Genomic DNA, 21,115 nt, shown 5'->3' on the forward strand with positions numbered 1-21,115 from the left:
TTTACTTCTTTTCCAATTTGGATTCCTTTTATTTCTTTTTCTTCTCTGATTGCTGTGGCAAGGACTTCCAGAACTATGTTGAATAGTAGTGGCAAGAGTGGACATCCTTGTCTTGTTCCTGATCTTAGAGGGAATGCTTACAGTTTTTCACCATTGAGAATGATGTTTGCTGTGGGTTTGTCATATATGGCCTTTATTATGTTGAGGTAGTTTCCCTCTATGCCCACCTTCTGGAGAGTTTTTATCATAAATGGGTGTTGAGTTTTGTCAAAAGCTTTTCCTTCATCTGTTGCGATGATAATGTGGTTTTTTTCTTTCAGTTTGTTAATATGGTGTATCACATTGATTGACTTGAGTATATTGAAGAATCCTTGCATCTCAGAGATAAACCCCACTTGATCATGGTGTATGATCTTTTTAATGTGTTGTTGGATTCTGTTGGCTAGTATTTTGTTGAGGATTTTTGCATCCAAATTCATCAGTGATATTGGTCTGTAATTTTCTTTTTTTGTAGTATCTTTGTCTGGTTTTGGTATCAGGGTGATGGTGGCCTCATAAAATGAGTTTGGGAATGTTCCTTCCTCTGCAATTTTTTGAAAGAGTTTGAGAAGGATGGGTGTTAGCTCTTCTTCTCTAAATGTTTGATAAAATTCACCTGTGAATCCATCTGGCCCTGGACTTTTGTTTGTTGGCAGATTTTTAATCCCAGTTTCAATTTCATTACTTATGATTGGTCTGTTCATATTTTCTGTTTCTTCCTGATTCAGTCTTAGAAGGTTATACCTTTCTAAGACTGTCCATTTCATCCAGGTTGTCCATTTTATTGGCATATAGTTGCTTGTAGTAATCTCTTAGGGTGCTTTTTATTTCTGTGGTGTCAGTTTTAACTTCTCCTGTTTCGTTTCTAATTTTATTGATTTGAGTCCTCTCCCTCTTTTTCTTGATGAGTCTTGCTAGAGGTTTATCAATTTTATTTATCTTCTCAAAGAACCAGCTTTTAGTTTCATTGATCTTTGCTATTGTTTTCTTTGTTTCCATTTCATTTATTTCTGCTCTGATCTTTATGATTTCTCTCCGTCTACTAACTTTGGGTTTTGCTTGCTCTTCTTTCTCTAGTTGCTTTAGGTGTAAGGTTAGATTGTTTATTTGGGATTTTTCTTGTTTCTTGAGGTAAGACTGTATTGCTATAAACGTCCCTCTTAGAACTGCCTTTGCTGCATCCCATAGGTTTTGGATCTTTGTGTTTTCATTGTCATTTGTCTCTAGGTATTTTTTGATTTCCTCTTTGATTTCTTCAGTGATCTCTTGGTTATTTAGTAGTATATTGTTTAGCCTCCATGTGTTTGTGTTTTTTACAGTTTTTTTCCTGTAATTGATTTCTAATCTCATAGCACTGTGGTCAGAAAAGATCCTTGATATGATTTCAATTTTCTTGAATTTACCAAGGCCTGATTTATGACCCAAAATGTGATCTATCCTAGAGAATGTTCCGTGTGCACTTGAGAAGAATGTGTAATCTGCTGTTTTTGGATGTAATGTCCTATAGATATCTATTAAATCCAGCTGATTTATTGTGTCATTTAAAGCTTGTGTTTCTGTATTTATTTTCTGTCTGGATGATTTGTCCATTGGTGTAAGTGGGGTGTTAAAGTCCCCCACTATGATTGTGTTACTGTCAATTTCCTCTTTCATAGTTGTTAGCATTTGCCTTATGTATGGAGGTGCTCCTATATTGGGTGCATATATATTTATAATTGCTATCTCTTCTTCTTGGATTGATCCTTCGATCCTTATGTAGCGTCCTTTCTTGTCTCTTGTAACAGTTTTTATTTTAAAGTCTACTTTATCTGATATGAGTATCTCTACTCCAGCTTTCTTTTGATTTCCATTTGCATGGAATATCTTTGTCCATCCCCTCATTTTCAGTCTGCATGTGTCCCTAGGTCTGAAGTGGGTCTCTTGTAGACAGCATATATATGGGTCTTGTTTTTATATCCATTCAGCCAGTCTGTGTCTTTTGGTTGGTGCATTTAGTCCATTTACATTCAAGGTAATTATTGATATGTATGTTCCAATTACCATTTTCTTAATTGTTTTGTTTTTGTTTTTGTAAGTCCTTTTCTTCTATGTTTCCCGCTTAGAGAAGCTCCTTTAGCATTTGTTGTAGGGCTGGTTTGGTGGTGCTGAATTCTCTTAGCTGTTGCTTGTCTGGAAAGCTTTTGATTTCTCCGTCGAATCTGAATGAGATCCTTGCTGGGTAGAGTATTCTTGGGTGTAGGTTCTTCCCTTTCATCACTTGAAATATATCATGCCACTCCCTTCTGGCTTGCTGAGTTTCTGCTGAGAAATCAGCCATTAACTTTATGGGAGTTCCTTTGTATGTTATTTGTCATTTTTCCCTGGTTGCTTTTAATAACTTTTCTCTGTCTTTAATTTTTGTCAGTTTGACTACTATGTGTCTTGGCATGTTTCTCCTTGGGTTTACCCTGCCTGGGACTCTCTGCACTTCCTGGACTTGGGTAGCTATTTCCTTTCCCATGTTAGGGAAGTTTTCAACTATAATCTCTTCCAATATTTTCTTGGGTCCTTTCTCTCTCTCTTCTCCTTCTGGGACCCCTATAATGCAAATGTTGGTGTGTTTAACCTTGTCCCAGAGGTCTCTTAGGCTGTCTTCAGTTCTTTTCATTCTTTTACCTTTATTCTTTTCTGCATCAGTGATTATCATCATTCCATCTTCCAGGTCATTCATTCGCCCTTCTGCCTCAGTTAATCTGCTGTTGGTTCCTTCTAGTGTATTTTTCATTTCAGTTATTCTGTTGCATATCTCTGTTTGTTTGTTCTTTAATTCTTCTGGGTCTTTGGTAAACTTTTCTTGTAACTTTTCAATCTTTGCATCCAGTCTTTTTTCAAAGTCCTGGATCATCTTCACCATCATTATTCTGAATTCTTTTTCTGTAAAGGTGCCTATCTCCTCTTCATTTAGTTGTTTTTCTGGGGCTTTATCCTGTCCCTTCATCTGGTACAAAGTCTTTTGCCTTTTCAATTTCTCTGTCTTTCTGTGGCTGTGGTTTTCAGTTCCACAATATGAAATACTGCTGATACTGCTTGATTCTGCTGTCTGCCCTCTTGTGGAGGAAGCTACCTAGGAGGCTTGTGGGTGCTTCCTGATGGGAGGGACTGATGCTGGGTTGGGCTGGGTGGGTGGAGCTCAGTAAAACTTTAATCCGATTTGGTGGGCAGAGCTCAGTGACACTAATCTGCTTGTCTGCCAATGGGTGGGGCTGTGTTCCCACCCTGTTGGATGTTTGGCCTGAGGCGACCCAGCACTGGAGCTTACGGGCTCTTTGGTGGGGCTAATGGTGGACTCTGGGAGGGCTCATGCCAATGAGCACTTCCCAGAACCCCTGCTGCCAGTGCCCCTGTCTCCTCGGTGAGCCACAGCTGCCCCCACCTCTGCAGGCAACCCTCCAACACTAGCAGGTAGGTCTGGTTCAGTCTCCTATGGGATCCCTGCTCCTTCCCCCTGGGTCCTGGTGAGCACACTTTTTTGTGTGCCCTCCGAGAGTGGAGTCTCTGTTTCCCCCAGTCCTGTGGAGGTCCTGCAATCAAATCCCACTTTGCTTTCAAAGTCTGATTCTCTGGGGATTCTTCCTCTCGTTGCTGGACCCCCAGGTTGGGAAGCCTGATGTGGGGCTCAGAACCCTCACTTTAGTGGGTGGACTTCTGCGGTATAACTGTTCTCCAGTTTGTGAGTCACCCACCCAGCATTTATGGGATTTGCTTTTAACACGATTGTGCCCCTCCCACCGTCTCACTGTAGCTTCTCCTTTGTCTCTGGATGTGTGGTGGTTTTTTTTTTTTTTGGTGAGTTGCAGTGTCTTTCTGTCAATGATTGTTCCTATAATGTTTTGATAATTACTTTTCTCACAGAAGTTTGGAAAAATGAGTCTAAAATAAAAGTGATATCTTCAAGTCAGACTCTCAGTGTTGAGATAAGACAAAATAGTCTATTAATCAAATAGGCTTGGCTATTTACTTCAGTAGCAGAAAGAGATTCTTAAAAGGATATTACTATTTTTTAATTATATATGCCTTAGCCTAGAGCATTTTTTTAATGGAGTTGTGAAGAGAGAAGTGAGAAGACAGACCAACTACAAAATCATAACTTGGTAAAGATTAATTGTTACTATTTTAATTGTTAATTAATTACATAATATTGTATGTAAGATGCTTTTTTTTTAAGCTCTTTATTGGAAAATAATTGCTTTACACTCTTGTACCAGCTTTTGAGGTACACAAAAGTGCATCAGCTATATTTATACATATATCCCCATATCCCCTCCCTCCCACGACTCCCTCCCACCCTCCCTGATAAGATGCTTTTTTAAAGTGATCTTCCATGTAAATCCTACTTGCTTTCATGCATGTTCTTAAACCATTTGATGAAGTGAAGATTTCGAGTCAGGATGCTTATCTACTGTAATAATTGCTCCCATGCCAAAATTTTTGTGGACAAATAATAAAAGTTGTAAAGGAAGATAAGAACATCATACTTGCCTAGAAGCTCACTGAAAACCTGTTTTTTTATTCTCTTTTTCACAGAAAGATTTGAAAACTAGTTCCCTGGGTTTCAGTGAGGCAAACTCCTGACTTTACAGAACAACAGACTGAGTGATGCAGCCCAAATAAGGGTTGACAGGGGAATCTGCTATCAAACCAATATGTAAATAAAGAAAAACAATTTATTACTAGTGTTACCAGTGTCATAGGAAGCCAAAAAAATAAAATGGAACTCAGACAAATTCATAGTTGAATTTTCTATCAAGACCTTTACCAACTTCTAGTAATTATGTGAGTACACAGATATAATTTTGCTTTGAAGGCAAACTACCAAAAACTGTTGATAAAATTTCCAAAGTACCCTAAAAAAATAAAGTGTATCTTTTTTTACTTTAGTAACTGCTAGTCAAAAATAAGGGAGAGCCTAAAAACAGACAAACTGCTTTCAGAAATAAAATTTTATTCACAACAATTATTTCATAATAACACTTGACAGTAAATGGACCTTTTGTCTGCTTAAAAGTTGTTAACAAACAGGAAATTCAATATCCTTTACTTCACATTTTCAAATGTTAAGACAATATTAAGACAAAATAGGCAAAAAAAATTCTTATTTTGGAAGGGGAGAAAACTTCAAATTTAATCTTGAGCCACTTAGTTGATTTTTTTTTCCCTCTGCTGAGCACCTCGTAATTTGGATATTAAAACAGCAACTGTAAATCTTGAGACTTCTTAATTTTAACCACATATAAGTTTTAATTTCTCTTAAATTATAACAAATAAACAACATCCTTTCTCCACATCACTTTGAGTTAGTGGCTAGTTCAGTAATCCTTCTAGTACTGACAAGGCATTTTTGGAATGTGAGCTAAATATTCTTTTTTTTAATTATTTATGCCAAAAGTAATTTGAATTATTTCCTTCCAAAGGACATGGTAAGTCTACATAATTAGTCTGTAATTTGCATTGTTAAATGCAGTCAAGATGGTCCTATAAATTCCTTTCTGGCATTCTTATCATATGATCTAGAATTACAAATCCAAAATGCGTCATTACAGCTTAGAAATTCAAAAACTCAAAATTTTTAGATGAAGTTATTGTTAAATCAAGACATTGACATAAGATAGGATGAGCACAGCCGTTCTAAACATGTATGGCTAACAAGGTATTTGCCCCAAAGAATCCTGTCAAGAATCTCGCCTAAGAACATTAACCCTAAGTTAAAAGTAAAAAGTTTTTTACCACTGGGAGGATAAAACACTTGGTCTTAATAATTTTCCTCAATAAATAATTAAAGAGAAAGAAAGGATAAAGATAGGATGGGAGGGATTATTTCAGGGAAAAGGCTGAAAGAAAGCTAATGACAGGCAAGACAGAAAACCCTACAATCCATAATCCAGCTGAAAAGGAAAGGAGACAGAAATGCCTTACCCCAGCCTATCAAGGTGAAGCCCCACAGGTACTTGGTGTCCGAAAAGAATGCCACAAAGATTAAACTATGCAGATAGAGACCTTCCACCAAGATCCAATAGTAGTTTGTAGCCAAGAAGTAAATAAACATCACAACTGTAATCTTGCACCCAATCTGTTGCAAACAAACCAACATTGTACCATGTTAGAACTCCTAATCGTACTGGTTCCAACATTAAACCACTAAAAAAGCAGTTCCTTCATTTGTTTTTCATAATCTAATGTCTCTTGTACATGGGAAGGCCAAGACTCTTAAAAGAGACCAGAACAAAGTTATTTGAACATAGTGTTTCTAAGCCTGCCGGTTGCTTCTATTTTTAAAACAAGATTTTTGTTTAAAAGTTATAAGAAATCACTTTTCCTTAATTTTTCTTGTTTATAAAAATACTTGATCATCAGAGAAAATTAGAAAAATAAAGAAAAACATAAAGAGGAAATATTATCCATCATTCCACCATGAACTTATTTTATTCTGGTCTTTTTTATGCCCCAAAAGTTAATGGCTTAAAATGATTAATTAATGTGCCTTATGAATCTATGGATTGGCTAGGTGATTCTGCTGATTTGGGCAAAGCTCAGCTAATGTTGGCTAGGCTCACTCACAGAGGTCTACCCTCAACTGGCACATCATCACACCCACCTCATTCTAGTTCATTTAAAAAGTCACAAAGCCAATCCAGAATTAGAAGCAGCAGGGACGACAATGAACTACAGGGCAAAGGGCAAAGATATTGACAGCATTAATTCACACCATCAAGACAATCAATCTATTCTACCTAATTTCGAGATATATTGCTTCAATGGTGATAATGCTTCTTGTTAACTGGATTATTGCATGATTCTACTTACTAAATAACACCAGGACATTTAAGAGCAGAATCAAGTACCATGGAATCTTATTTGGGAACAAGTCTTTGAGTCTACAATAAAGGAACTAAATGCCCCGGGTTTTTAAATCCCAAGCTTCTGGTTTTGCAGGTGGGCTTTTTACTTTTGAAAGTGGTGAGCCATGCAAGGGCTCATAGTGAAAACACTTACATATTGTGATTTGTCCACAGGAGGCACTTCTATGGAACTTTGTAGGTCATCTTGCATTATCAGGGACTGCAGCTCCTTTACTCCTATGTGAGCATGGACCACTCTGTCCTTGACAAAGATGCTCACAGCTCTCAGCATGAAAGATACAAATAAGTGCATATGGATATAGTTCCTAGTACAATGCAATCGTCTATGGAGAAAAAATATTCAGTATTTAGATTTGAATAAAATTAGAAATGGAGAAAGAAAATACATAAATGACAAACTCCTGCCAAAAAAGAAGAAATATAATAAACCTAGACAAAGATAGAAACAATTGGGGTCAAAAACTAAAATGTAACTTTTTGAGACAATTTCAAACTTATCCTGATTGGCTACCATGTTTATCCAGATTATGCAGTGCTAAATATTATACTACATTATACTATAGCACTATATTATACTATGTATTAAAGTAATAAATATTGATAATTAACGGAGAACCACCTCGAATAGGGATACTCCTTATTAAAACTGGAATGCTCACATTTTCAGTAGATTCTCTATAAGAAAAACTAAGATATTTTGATAGCATTACACAGTTTTATTTCTTAGGAATGTTAGAAAACAAGCTTCCTTTAATATAAAAAGCTTTGGAACTACAAAAGGATCTTAGACACAAGTTAAGCAGTAACATACTCAGGTATCGATATAGCACCACTAACTAGTACAGAAAGCTAATTCCAAAAAAAAAAAAAAGATTTTTTTAAAGTTTGATTTAAAAAAAAAACAACCAACGTTAGGAAAAGGGATGTATAATCTGGTCAAGAGGCTCAGCTCTACCATTGCTCGACTGTGAAAAAGCACAGCTTTCGTGTACAATGAACATACTGATACTATATCTCTTCCTGAAAAGACAAAGTAAAAGGAAGTAAGAATTGTTTTAATCCAGGAAAAAAAGACACGTAAAGGAAGTAAGAATTGTTTTAATCCAGGAAAAAAAAAGAAGAAATATTTTAATCCAATAATATATTTTTATATTTCATAATATAGAAAGAATGCACTGTTAAATACTCTGATAAGCTATTATGTAAACTGAAGTATTATTACTTAATCATTTGTATCCTCCTGAAATTTCATGTAACTTTTGTCCTCTTAAATATCTATCTATTATTCTGAACAAGCACAGCTAAGCTTGATGTAATGGAATGAACTCTGGATCAGAGTCAGGAGATGAAGATTCTGTTTCCAGCTGGACCACCTATGACCTTCTGACTTTGAACACTAAGCTTCAATTTCTTGTCTCTCAAATGAGATCATACCTGCCAAGCCAACTTCAGGAGGCTCTTTTGAGAAACCCCTCTACAACCCCACAAATGTGATCGTGTTACTCTTCTACTTAAAAACTTCATTGGCTCCCACTAACTTATAAGACAAAATTCAAAGCCCTTGACAAAAGCCTGCAATACACTACTATGTATAAAATAGATAACTAATGAGAACCTACTGAATAGCATAGGGAACTCTACTCAGTGCTCTGTGGTGACCTAAATGTAAAGGAAATCTAAAAAAGAATAGATATATGTATGCATATGACTGATTCACTTTGCCGTACAGCAAGAAACTAACACAACATTGTAAAGCACCTATACTCTAATAAAAATTTTAAAAACAAAAACAAAAACCCTAGTGCCACAAAATCTAGTTGCCATTTCTACATGGACACTCCTCCCTATGCATCAAATGCTGCATTCACACGAGACCCTTCTATACTCCCTGCTCCTCTGTGCCTCTGACCTTAGTACATTCTGTTCCCATCATTTGAAATGTGCTGAGTTCCTTCTCATCATTCACTATCAGCTCACATATCAGTTGTTCTAGGAAATCTCTCTCCCTTATCTTGTTAGTTTTGGACTAGTTCCTTAGTATTCCCAAAGCCTTTTATGAAACGTGCATTACAATACTAATAATATTGTAATTGATAATCATTTAATGTGTCAGTTTCTCTCAATGGTGCATAAACTACTTTTCTGGTCTGCAACATATCTTAATTTGGCCTCCATCAATACCAAAAAGGGTATTTATCACCTAACACAGAAAAACGCTTGCTGAACCAATGGATTAATAAATCAATAATGCAAAAGTTTTGGAAACATAAACTACACCATTTCACCACTACTATATGAGAAATTGTGTTACAAGAAGTGGTTGGAATATTAGAACTAGTCATTTATTTATTAATTCAACAAATATTTATTGAGCACCAGGACATATCACTGTAGCTACTGAATGCAACAATGAGCAAACCGAAAAATAAAAATGCCTATTCTCATGTGGCTTTATATTTTAGAGGGAGAGACAAAAAAATAAAAAGATAAATAAGTCAAACATCAAATAATACATTATATAGTGATAAATCAGGGGAGAAAAGCGAAACAGGAAATAGGTATGAGATGTTTCAAGGAAGAGATAAGATAATAGGAAACAAAATATAAAATTTTTTTTTAGTTGTAGTTTCTATTAATTTCTAAAATCTCTATTTTCATTTTCTAATATATCATCTAACCTCACTCCTTCTTTTCCTGCATATAATTTCACACTAAATTTTTTAGATTGTACAATCTTAGTTTAATGTAGCTCAAAACTCTCCATTTCTATCTAATCCCCAAAGCCACTGCCCAAGGCCAGGCCACGATCTTCTTGTCCTGATGACTCTACCAGCATCTTGCAAATGGGCTTCCTACCACCAGTTCACACTCCACCCCACAATGCAAGTCACATTTCACGTCACTCCGCTTCGTGGCTCCTCACTGGTTCTTAGGGTGAAGTTCAGATTCCACATACAGATCTCAATACATTCTCAACCCTGCTTACCTCTCTAGCCTCAATGCCCATCACTCGCCTACAGCAAAATTCTCAATTCTCAAATATTCCATGCTTTTTCTTGATCTAAACGTAGGTTTGAAACTCTCTACTCAGTCTCCTCTTTTGGTTAAATTTTATGTGTACTCATGTATCATTTGAGATGTCACTTCATTTGGGAGGTGATTCCTCTTGTCCCTCCTCTGTCCTCCCAAATCACTATAAGCCACCTGAATCACAGCACTTCTCAAACTGTAAACTCACTGTTTTCTCAGCTATTTGTGTCACAAACTAGCTTTAAGCATCATCCTATACACAGAGTTCACTATTTTATCTCCATACTGGTGTTCAGAATTCTGTGTTATTTAGATTAAGTTGAATTGAATTAGACAAAAGTTTAAGTGGATAAAAATTAAACTGCAGCCAAAGTAATAAATGCTATTTCTTTATATATGATATCAAGTCATTTAGAGATTACTTAAAATGAATTTCTGTCCGACGGCACCAAAATCATTTGGGGAAAGTGAAATAAGTCTTTATATCACGAATGAAAATTTTTGTAATTCATTTGACAATATTCTGCATCACTTTGCAAAAATACACTGCAATGCAGATCTGTTGGCTTAATGTTTCTATACTGCTCTGATGCTTTAAGTTTTTAAACAAACAAACAACAAAGAAAAACCCTGAATTTTTCATCAAAAATAAATTGTCAAAGTCAAATAATATAACTATTGTCTGGGAAAATTATTTGGAGGTACAAATTGTGAGACATCTGTGTCTTCTATGGATAAGAAACAGAACTGCCTCTTCATGGAGGAAGTGATTGGGAATTACTTACCTGAAGTAACCAATGATGAGAATAGCCACGGCCAGGGAGCCAAAAGAGACAGAGTATCCAACAGTGTACATGACATAGAGGCGTTCAAAGAATTCTTGCTGGACAGCAACAGATTTAATCAGAAAAGTAGGTTTGAACAAATAATTTGATGTAGATAAACTTAAAAATTGTGCTTTTAACCTCTTTAAAGATAGGCACATTCAGATAATTAATATATAGATTATTTTTCTGACCTTTCCTTTTACTCCCTAAATTCAAGTCAGAGTTAAAGATATAATTAAAATATTTGGCATTTCTTATTGTTTCAGTGAGACCAAATTCAATGTTGCAAGATTTACTTCATGCATTTTTACAGTGTTCATTTTAACTAATTGGAATTGTATCTCTATAACATGATAGAAGAAGAATATGTCACTTTTGGAATATTATTTCTAGTTTTCTTTAGCTTTTTTATTGAGCTGTAGTTTACACGAACCAAAATGTGCAGATTTTAAATGAGTGGTTTGATGGGTTTTGACAAACCAAGTTCATTGTGCCGTTTGCTAGTCAAAAATCCACCCACCATCCACCCCAGGTAACAACTGTTCCCACAAATTGGCTTCATCTGTTCATGTACTTCATATATTTCTCGGCTGTTCTTATATTTCTTAGAATTATATAGCATATACTCCTTTTGTCAACATACTGTTTTTATATTCACTGATATAGTTGCAGGAATCAATGGCTCATTCCCTTTTCTTTTGTTTTATTTTAAAATAACTATAGATTCAAAAGAGACAGAATAGATAATAAGAAGGGTCCTATGTACACTTGCCCCAGTATCCTGCAATGTTTACATTGTACATAATTTCACTACAATATCAAGCCAGGAATTTAACATTGGTGCAATTCATGTGTTTACAGTTCTGTGTCATTTTATCACATATGAAATTTTTTTTCCACTTTATTTATTTATTTATTTTTGAGGTACACTGTTCAATCATCTGTATTTATACACATATCCCCGTATTCCCTCCCTCCCTCGACTCCCCCCCACCCTCCCCGTCCCAGTCCTCTAAGGCATCACCCATCCTCGAGTTGAACTCCCTTTGTTATACAGCAATGTCCCACTGGCTATCTATTTTACAGTTGGTAGTATGTATATGTCTATGCTACTCTCTCACTTCGTCCCAGCTTCCCCTTCACCCCCCACCCCCCTAAACCTCGAGTTCTCCAGTCCATTCTCTGCATCTGCGTCCTTGTTCTTGTCTTGTCACTGAGTTCATCAGTACCATTTTTAGATTCCGTATGTATGACTTAGTATACAATGTTTAAAATAACTATAGATTCAAAAGAGACGGAAAAGATAATAAGAAGGGTCCTATGTACACTTGCCCCAGTATCCTGCCATGCTTACATTGTACATAATTTCACTAAAATATCAAACCAGGAATTTGACATGGGTGCAATTCATGTGTTTACAGTTCTGTGTCATTTTAACACATAGGGAAATTTTTGTAACCATCTCTGCAATCAAGATATAGCACTATTCCATCCTCACAGAGATCTTCATTGTGCTGTGTTCCTTTACAGTCACACGTACCCTGTTCCTTTCTGCCATCCTTATCATCCGCCAAACATTAATCGGTTTTCAATCTCTATAATTCTGCCATTTCATAAGTGTTATAGAAATGAAATCATATAGAACGTGATCTTTGAGATTGGTTTTTTCACTCAGAGTAGATAACCTCAAGATCCATTCAAGTTGTTACACATACCAAGTTTGTTCTTTTTTACTGCTTCATAGTACTTACTGCATGGTATGTATGTAACCTACACATATCACTATATTTGAAATGAGTCTCAAATTTTGTAGATAACAAACAAAGTTGGGTCTTTTTTTTATAGACTCTTTCAATCTCTGTTAATTGGTATGTTAAGACCATTTGCTTTTAATATAATATTTATATGTTAAGGCTAAGTCCATCATTTTATATTTTTATTTTCTGTTATGTTTTTCATTTCTGTATTTTATTTTTCCTGCCATCCCTGGGTTACTTTAACATTTTGTAGAATTCCATTTTGATTTATATTTTGGTATAGTGCTTTTGGTAGTGGCTCTAGGTATTACATTATATAGCTTAATGTGGAAGATTTGATCATTGAATTTTCACCTTTCTTCTTTTCTAACTAGGCACTGAAATGTATAAAATCTTTCTCTGCACTCTACTTTAGCTGTTTCCCACAATTTTTGATATATGTTGAGCTTTCATATTTATTCAGTTCAAACTTTTGCCATTGATCACATAATTTCCAACTGTTTATGAATTGTCTACATATTTTAGTTGATTTTCAATTAATTCTTTTGCGGTCAGAGAACATATTATTCTGGTGGTTTTAATCTTGAGATTTATTGAAACTTGTTTAATAACCCAGCATATGTTCTATCTTAATAAAACTTTGGTGAGTACTCTAAAAGAATGTAAAATTTGCAGGTATTGTGTATACTACTCTATAAATGTCAATTTAATCAAATTGTTTGAAATACACTCTATAGAAGGTTTTGTCCAATTGTTCTAACAATTACTAAAAAAATGGCATTTTTTTAAACGTCAACATGCTAGAATTTGGTTATTTCTTCCTATAGCTCTGACAGATTTTGCTTCACGTAATTTGAAGCTCCTAAATGCATGTTTATTTAGGATTATTTCCTCTTGGTAAATTGATCCTTTATAATTTGAAATGTCCCTCCGTCTTGGTAATTACATTTATCTGTATCTTTATATTTAGAGTACGTTTCTCAAAGACAGTATACTATTGTCATACTTTTATTATCCGTTCTGATAACATCTGCCTTTTAAGTGAAGTGTTTAGTTCACGTACCTTGAATACAATCATTGCTATGGCTGGATTTAAATCTAACATATAGGTATTTGCATTATATATGTCCTATTTTTTCTTTGTTCCTCTGTACCTACTTCCTTACCTTTAATCGGGGGGTAGAGGATGGGGAAATCAAGTATTTCTTAGTATTTCACTTGTGGGTTTGTTTTGTTTTACTGGGGGCGGGGGGAGTGTGGCTTGAGGGAACCTTAGTTCCCCGACCAGGGACTGAATCCGGGCCCTTGGCAATGAAAGCACGGAGTCCTCACCACTGGGACACCAGCGAATTCCCAACACTTGTGCTGTTTTCCAGCAGTTACTATAGAGACTTGGTTATGCATCTGAACTTATCAGAGCCTATATTTAGATAATATTGAACTATTTCACCATATAAATAGAACTTTAAAATCACGTACTCAATTTTGCCCCCCTAGCCTTTGTCCCTTTTAGATTTTGCTCTACATAATTTATAAACCCCAATAAGAGGCCACTGTGTTTGCTTTAAGCAGTCAATAGACTTTAAGTGAATTAAATTATAGATACAAAGATAGATATAAACATAGCAATAAATAAGGATAGGTATATAGTTTTGTTTATTATTTTAGTCTGTCATTTTTATCCACACATACACCTATTCTAATACTCCTCATGCCTTTCTGACAATCTATGCTTCCAACTAGTATATTTCTCTCCTGCCTGGAGAATTTTTTTGAGCATTTCTTATACTGAAAGTCTGATGAAGATGAATTCTCACAGATTTTTTTCGGCTAAAATATATCATTATTTTGCCTTTATCTTAATGAATATTATCACTTTAAAGATGTCATTCCAGGGCTTCCCTGGTGGCGCAGTGGTTAAGAATCTGCATGCCAATGCAGGGGACACAGATTCAATCCCTGGTCCAGGAAGATCCCACATGCCTCAGAGCAACTAAGCCCATGAGCCACAACTACCGAGCCTGTGCTTTAGAGCCCTCAAGCCACAACTACTGAAGCCAGCGGGCCTAGAGCCCATGCTCCGCAACAAGAGAGCAACAAAGAGTAGTCCCAGGTCACCACAACTAAAGAAAGCCTGCACACAGCAATGAAGACCCAACACAGCCAAAATAAATAAAATAAAAATAAATAAAAATCTTTTAAAATTAAAAAATATATATATCATTCCATTGTATTCTGGCCTCCATTGTTTATTACTAAAAGACAGGCATCTTTTTAGTTGTCGCTCCCCTGAATAGAATGTGCCCTTTTTCTCTCAATGATTTTAAGATTTTCTTTCTACTGTGATTTACGGCAGTTTAACGATGTGTCTAAGTATGGTTTTCTTTTTATTTACCCTGTCTAGGGTTTGCTGAATCTCTGGGATCTGTGGAGTGATTTATTACATCTGTTTTAGAAAATTATGGTCTATTGCCTTCTCAAATATTTATTTTATCCTATTCTTTCCCTCTCTACCTCTAATTTCACATATGTTAGACAATTACATATCCTCTCACAGTCTCAGATGGTTCTGTTTTTTAAATTTATTTTTTCTCCTAATGCTTCTGTTGGATAATTTCTATTGACCTCTCTTCAGATGCACTGATCTTTAGCATGCTGTGTCCTGTCTGTTGTTGAGCATATCAAATAAATTCCTCATTTTTAATTGAATATTTCGATTCTAAAATTTCTTTTTTTTTAAGTTTTCATTTCTCTGCTGATTTTCCCATCTGTTTTATGCACTTTTTTCACTAAATCATCTGACATATTTACAATGGTTATTATCAAGTCCTCATCTGCAAATTACAACATCTGGATCACATGTTTTTTCCTGCTTTTGTTTTTACTCTAGATTTTGGGTCCCTACCTTGTAATTTTTTACTACATTACAGGCATTGTAAGTAAAAGAAGAGTAAGGGCTGAAGTATGTAATACCAATAGCCTGAAAAGGGAAGTCCTCTTCCTCTATCAGGCGTCTTGGGTAGGGAGGATGGATTACTTTGTTTTTAAACTGGGATTGGGTTTGTTGTAGTTTGGGGGGGGGGGGTGTTTTTATGATGCCTTTTATCCTGATTTTAGGTTTTGAGAGCAGAATCAAGACTCTTCCTTCAGCTGACCATGGAACGTGAGCACCAGCGGCCTCTAGTGGCCATTATATGGGTTTTAGTCCAACTGACAGTTTTCCAAGCCACAGAACTCTTTCTGCTTTTTGAACCATCCATCAGCTTTGGAGTTGCTGGAAATTTCACTTTATTCTCCAGCTCTGCCCTGGGCTTCTGCATCTCAGAAGATGTCACTCCATTATGCTGCTCTGCTCCAGTTCTCAGCTAGCCACTGCCTGCTTTAGATGAAGACCTCTTGTACCTAGGAAAGATCTTTCTCAGCTCTACTTTGTCAGGCTGCTGCCTTTCATTCAATGAGATTTGTCATGTTGGCGGTTTCTCTCAGCTTTCCTGCCCTCCCCCGGCCTATGAGCTACAGCATTCATGCACTTAGTGAAGGCCCCAGATACCCCAAGAGATGTCTCTCAACTCTTCTGTCCCATGCCTTCAGCTACCTCTCATCCTGTGAGGGCCCTATGCACATCTTGGGAAAGTTCTCTTAACCCACCCACTCTGACTTTGGCACACGGTCTCCAGACACTCAGTGAAGGCTCATGGGAAAGAATTGGCTGATGGGTAATAGCTCACTATGACTAGGGTTCATTCCTTGGAATTCTAAGCTCTTATTCCAGTCCTTTTCTGATAAAAGTTGTTTTAAAAGTCTGGTTCTTTTCTTTTTATCCCCTTCCATGGCCTGGTTGCTCCTTTTCTGGTACAGAACCAGGTATAAAAGCAGCCACAGGTCTCTTTTCTCATAAGAAGGGCTTTCCCACTTCTGCCATTAGGTTCATTTAGATTTCTTGGCATCCTCAACTCACTGATAGGTTTTTACAAATTATTAACCTTGCATCTATTCAACTTATTCTTGTTGCAACTTCCCACATTCTGACTGGAAGCAGAAGACTTTGTCTCTTGTTCCTTCTTTAAAATATTTATTACATGTTTTTTTCTCTTAATAAAATGATAAACTTTTTAGAGAAAGTAATTGGATAATGTGTAAAATACAAAAAAGAGAAGGGAAAAAACTCCCTAATTCCCACCAAGCAAAAAGAAACATTGTATTTCATGTATTTCTCTTCATTCTATTTCTATGTATCATTTCCTATTGTTTTGAATATTTGCATTTCCAATTTACATACAAGTTTATTATCTGATTTTTTTCCAGGTGACTGTATAACAAAAGAATTTCCCAAGTACACAAATTCTTTACATAAAATATATATTTGAGCTTATTTAACCAGTTCTTCATCGGATATTTAAATTCTTCAGAATATTCACTATAACAATTAACGGTTTAATGAATAGAATTCCATTCAGTTCCCCCCACTTCAAATCTTTATGCTTGAATCTTAGAAGTAAAATTATAAGAACAAAGGATATGACCCCCTTGAAGTTTCTTAATATATATTGTTAAATTGTTGTCCGAAAGTTCATATAGCCTTTAACATGAGATACATGGTAATTTCTACAGTATGCTACTATTTAAAATATCATACTCTACAGAATTTAACAACCTCATGGCCCATCATAAGAGTTCCCTCCTTTTTTCTATTAAAAGTAATGATATGGAAATTATTTAAAGAACAAAACAAGTTTTAAAAATCTTTGTCTTATTTCCCCTATAAAGATGAGGCATTTATTCTAAATGCACACTTTTTTTGTTTTTATCTTTTGTTTTTTATACAAAAACTCTGATTATCACCATTAATAATTAATATCTCATAAATAAGTAATATAATTTTGCCCTATAGTTTATCAAAACTTTGGGAGATATCCAGTTTTCTTCTTAAAGGATACTTACATTTCTTAAGTTTTCTCAAATTGTTGCTTAAGGGTTATAAACAATAGAAAACAATCTATTTTTAATTAAGGAGATAAAATTACACTAACAAAATTAATCAAAATTTTCAGTTAACTTTTAAATCATGTTTACATAAAATAGTACACATTTTGGATATTTTACCATCCTTAGTTATTCTGATGCTTGGAATATACAGTAATCAAAAAGAATGGTTGTGATATTAAAGTTTGGTGTAAATAAAATCATGATATAACTTAATGGCCATTTAACAGCTATGAAAGACTTGCATCTGTCATCATTTAATGCACAAATTCATAACAGAGTACACTAAATATTGCAACTGTTTATTTATGTCAATGAAATTGAAATCATTTTGAAGTATTTTATATTAACTCATTGATGTCTTTGGTTCCATCGTAGAGTACATAATAATCTCCTCATATTGACTGCTTTTATCTAAAAAGCACATCAACAATGAAATACAAAACTGAGGTTTTTTGGCAACTTACTAAAGAGATTAAGGTGGTAGTGCTTTGTGTTAGAAAAAAAGTTAAGAAAGGAAGTTCTGACTTATTAATGCAAAATCAAACAAAGAAATCTCCAACTCACCACTTCTGCCACTGCTCTCCCTTCCCCAACCCCAACCAAAACATATCATCAAGCATAAAGAAAAATGTCTAATGTTGGGAAAGTTATGTACTATGACTGTTCTCAGCGTCCTCAAAATCATTTATACATCAACTTATCATGTTCAGTCCCAGCATCATATGCATATAGCATCATGCATTTTACTGACGAGGTCTGAGTGATAGGAATTTAAGCATGACTTTTAATCCACCACATATAACCTAAAAGTATCTGGAAGTTTTTGAAGTTTACATATGATTACCATACTGGAAACAGCACTAGTAAAGAATCTGGAGATCAGAGCTCTGCTCTAGACCCTGCCATAATCGAGCTGTGTCACTTTGACCAACACTTAGTCTTTGGTTCTGAGTTGACTCACACATGTAAAATTAAGGTATTGTATGAGAAGACCTATAAGACAACCCCTTGCTCCTCTTTAATTCTATAACTCTAATCTTTCATAAACTAATGAAATCACCTACTGGAAAATCTTATGACATGGAAAATACATCTCTAAAATACAAAGCTCCTCCAGAGTGAGATGAGATGTAGCCACTCATAGGTAACCAAGAAAAAATTATGAATCATGTTGCTGGCTACCTGTTGGGATTTTTATACATAATATAACATAGCATTATATAATATAGTGTAAACATAGTGTAATATAACAGACACATGTTTATAAGTATATATGCATATATCTCAGACTGATAACTCTAACCTAAAGAAAACATCAAAATGTTTCAGGTCCTAGACCTTTCCTTAGCCAGGTATCTGAAAAGATTCCAACCTTGCTTTTATCTTTTTTGACCTTTGTGCCGTCTGATATAAAGGCTTTTATATATAGTAATTGACATTTAAGAATTGCATAAAAACATTTTGTGTTTTCCTTTAGGGGTTCACAAACACAAAAATACCATTACCTTTCCTATGCTGATATCCGGCTGCAGAAAGCGAAGGCAGTCTGAATAATTAGACCATGTTTTATTTAAACTGTGCATAAAATCCCATGTTCCATTGGGGTTACAGTGTCGGAAAGCAACTCCTATAAAGACACAAAGAAAAACACTAAGATTGCTCCGTTCTTGTAGAGTCCATTATTTTAAAAAGAAGTAAATTTCTATTTCAAATTAATCATTTCAGACACATTAAATACCTTTATGATTGAAGTCATAAATATAAGGAGGGCATGGGACAGCCGACATTTTCCCTGCTGTTCCTCTAGGCCAGCAGAGGAGTCCATCCCATTCTGGGAAACAATTTCCCTCTGATAAGGAAAAAAAGTAAAACATAAACAAAAATGCAGTTAGAACCAGAGAGTTAATGCATTCAAAACACAAAATTTCAGGTCACTGCCTATAGCAAAATGTAAGACAATTTTTTGGTAGTTTTGTTAACTAGAATGGGGTAAATATGATGCAAACATCCCAAAATTCATCCACCTAGCCTCATCAAAAGTCCATTAATAGGAACATTTGATTTGCATAAATTTAAAACATTTAATGATTCTAATATATGTGAATTATAGCAATGAATATGTAAGAAACAACAAAATTCACTGAGAACAATTTCCATTAGTAAAACTCTCCTATCATAGTTGTAGCTACATTTTTTACCCTAGGTTTTTTTTTTTAATTTCAGTTAAAAAACATGACACATGAAAAAGATCGAACTTCACAGGTAAGTGCCAAGATTTGGGTTTGCCTTTTTACCAATTAGTAATTTCTTTGAGCCTAACACTCATCTCAAACAAAATTCTCATAAACTCTACCTTCCTCCAAATGAATCCATAACCCTATCACTTCTCACAACCTCCACTGTCACACCCCTGGGTCCAAGCCACCACATCTCCAGCCTGAGTTATTGCATTGACCCCATCTGGTCTTCCTGATGCCATTCTTGCTCTCCTCTCATTTATTCTTCATGCAATAGCCCGAAATCTTCCAAAGGTTTCCCACCTCACTCTGAGCAAAAGCCAAGTCTTTCCAGTGCCTAAAGGCCCTACAGGAGCTGCTCTCGCTCCTGGTTTATCCCCCACCCACCCCAACCTACACTCCTTATGCCCTTTTTCTGCTATATTTTTCACTTGAGCTCTCATCACCTTCCACTACTAAGTTTCATTTTATTATCATTTTCTTAAACCATAAGATTTAAGGACCTTGAGGGTGGGGAATTTTATCTGTTTTGTTTCATGTGTTTGCCACACTGTGTTTTTCAAGTTGTGTATGAAACTTCCAAGAAGAGAGCCTATCAGCCATGTCATATTCCAACTTCCCCAAAAGAGACTACTTTTAATGACTGCTGTACTCATTTTACATTGCTGTCATAACAAATTACTGCACACTTAGCTTCAAATACCCCAAATTCATTATCTCTCTATTTCTGTAGGTCAGAAGTCTGATGAGCTCAGTCAGACCTCTGCTTATAGACTCACAAAGCTGAACCAAGGACTGGGCAGGGCTAAAAACCCATTTCCTTACTCATTTCAGTTTCTGGTAAAATTTAGTTTCTTGCAGTGGTGACTAAGTTTCCCATTTCCTTCCTGGCTGAGGGCTGTTCCTAACTTCTGGAAGCCACCTGCATTCCGTCAAGTCCTTCTCACATTCAAATCTCTCCTCCACTCTCTTTTTCCCTTATTGACTCTTCCACCTTCCTCTTCCACTTTTAAGAACCTATATGGGGGACTTCCCTGGTGGTGCAGTGGTTAAGAATCCACCTGCCAATGCAGGGAACACAGGTTCCAGCCCTGGTCCAGGAAGATTCTACATGCCACGGAGCAACTAAGCCTGTGCGCCGCAACTAGTCAGCCTGCCCTCTACAGCCCATGAGCCACAACTATTGAGCCCAAGTGCCACAATTACTGAAGCTCACGCACCTAGAGCCCACGCTCTGCAGCAAGAGAAGCCCACGCACCGCAACAAAGAGTAGCCCCCCTCTCCTCAACTAGAGAAAGCCTGCGCAGAGCAACGAAGACCCAATGCAGCCAATAAATTAATTA

General features: G+C 35.8%; 1 protein-coding gene across 1 annotated transcript in view; it reads right to left on the reverse strand.

The window, feature by feature from the left end:
- The window catches only part of PTH2R (parathyroid hormone 2 receptor), a 98,060-nt gene that overhangs the window by 45,423 nt on the left and 31,522 nt on the right, over positions 1-21,115 (reverse strand). The window contains exons 3-7 of the mRNA XM_057746050.1: positions 19,274-19,384; positions 19,041-19,162; positions 10,751-10,848; positions 7,069-7,258; positions 5,992-6,145 (exon numbers count right to left, since the gene is read on the reverse strand). Coding sequence (XP_057602033.1) covers positions 5,992-6,145; positions 7,069-7,258; positions 10,751-10,848; positions 19,041-19,162; positions 19,274-19,384 — 675 coding nt within the window. The remainder of the gene's footprint in view (positions 1-5,991; positions 6,146-7,068; positions 7,259-10,750; positions 10,849-19,040; positions 19,163-19,273; positions 19,385-21,115) is intronic.

Source organism: Hippopotamus amphibius, chromosome 8 (genome assembly GCF_030028045.1).
Source record: "Hippopotamus amphibius kiboko isolate mHipAmp2 chromosome 8, mHipAmp2.hap2, whole genome shotgun sequence".
NCBI classification, from domain to species: Eukaryota; Metazoa; Chordata; class Mammalia; order Artiodactyla; family Hippopotamidae; genus Hippopotamus; species Hippopotamus amphibius.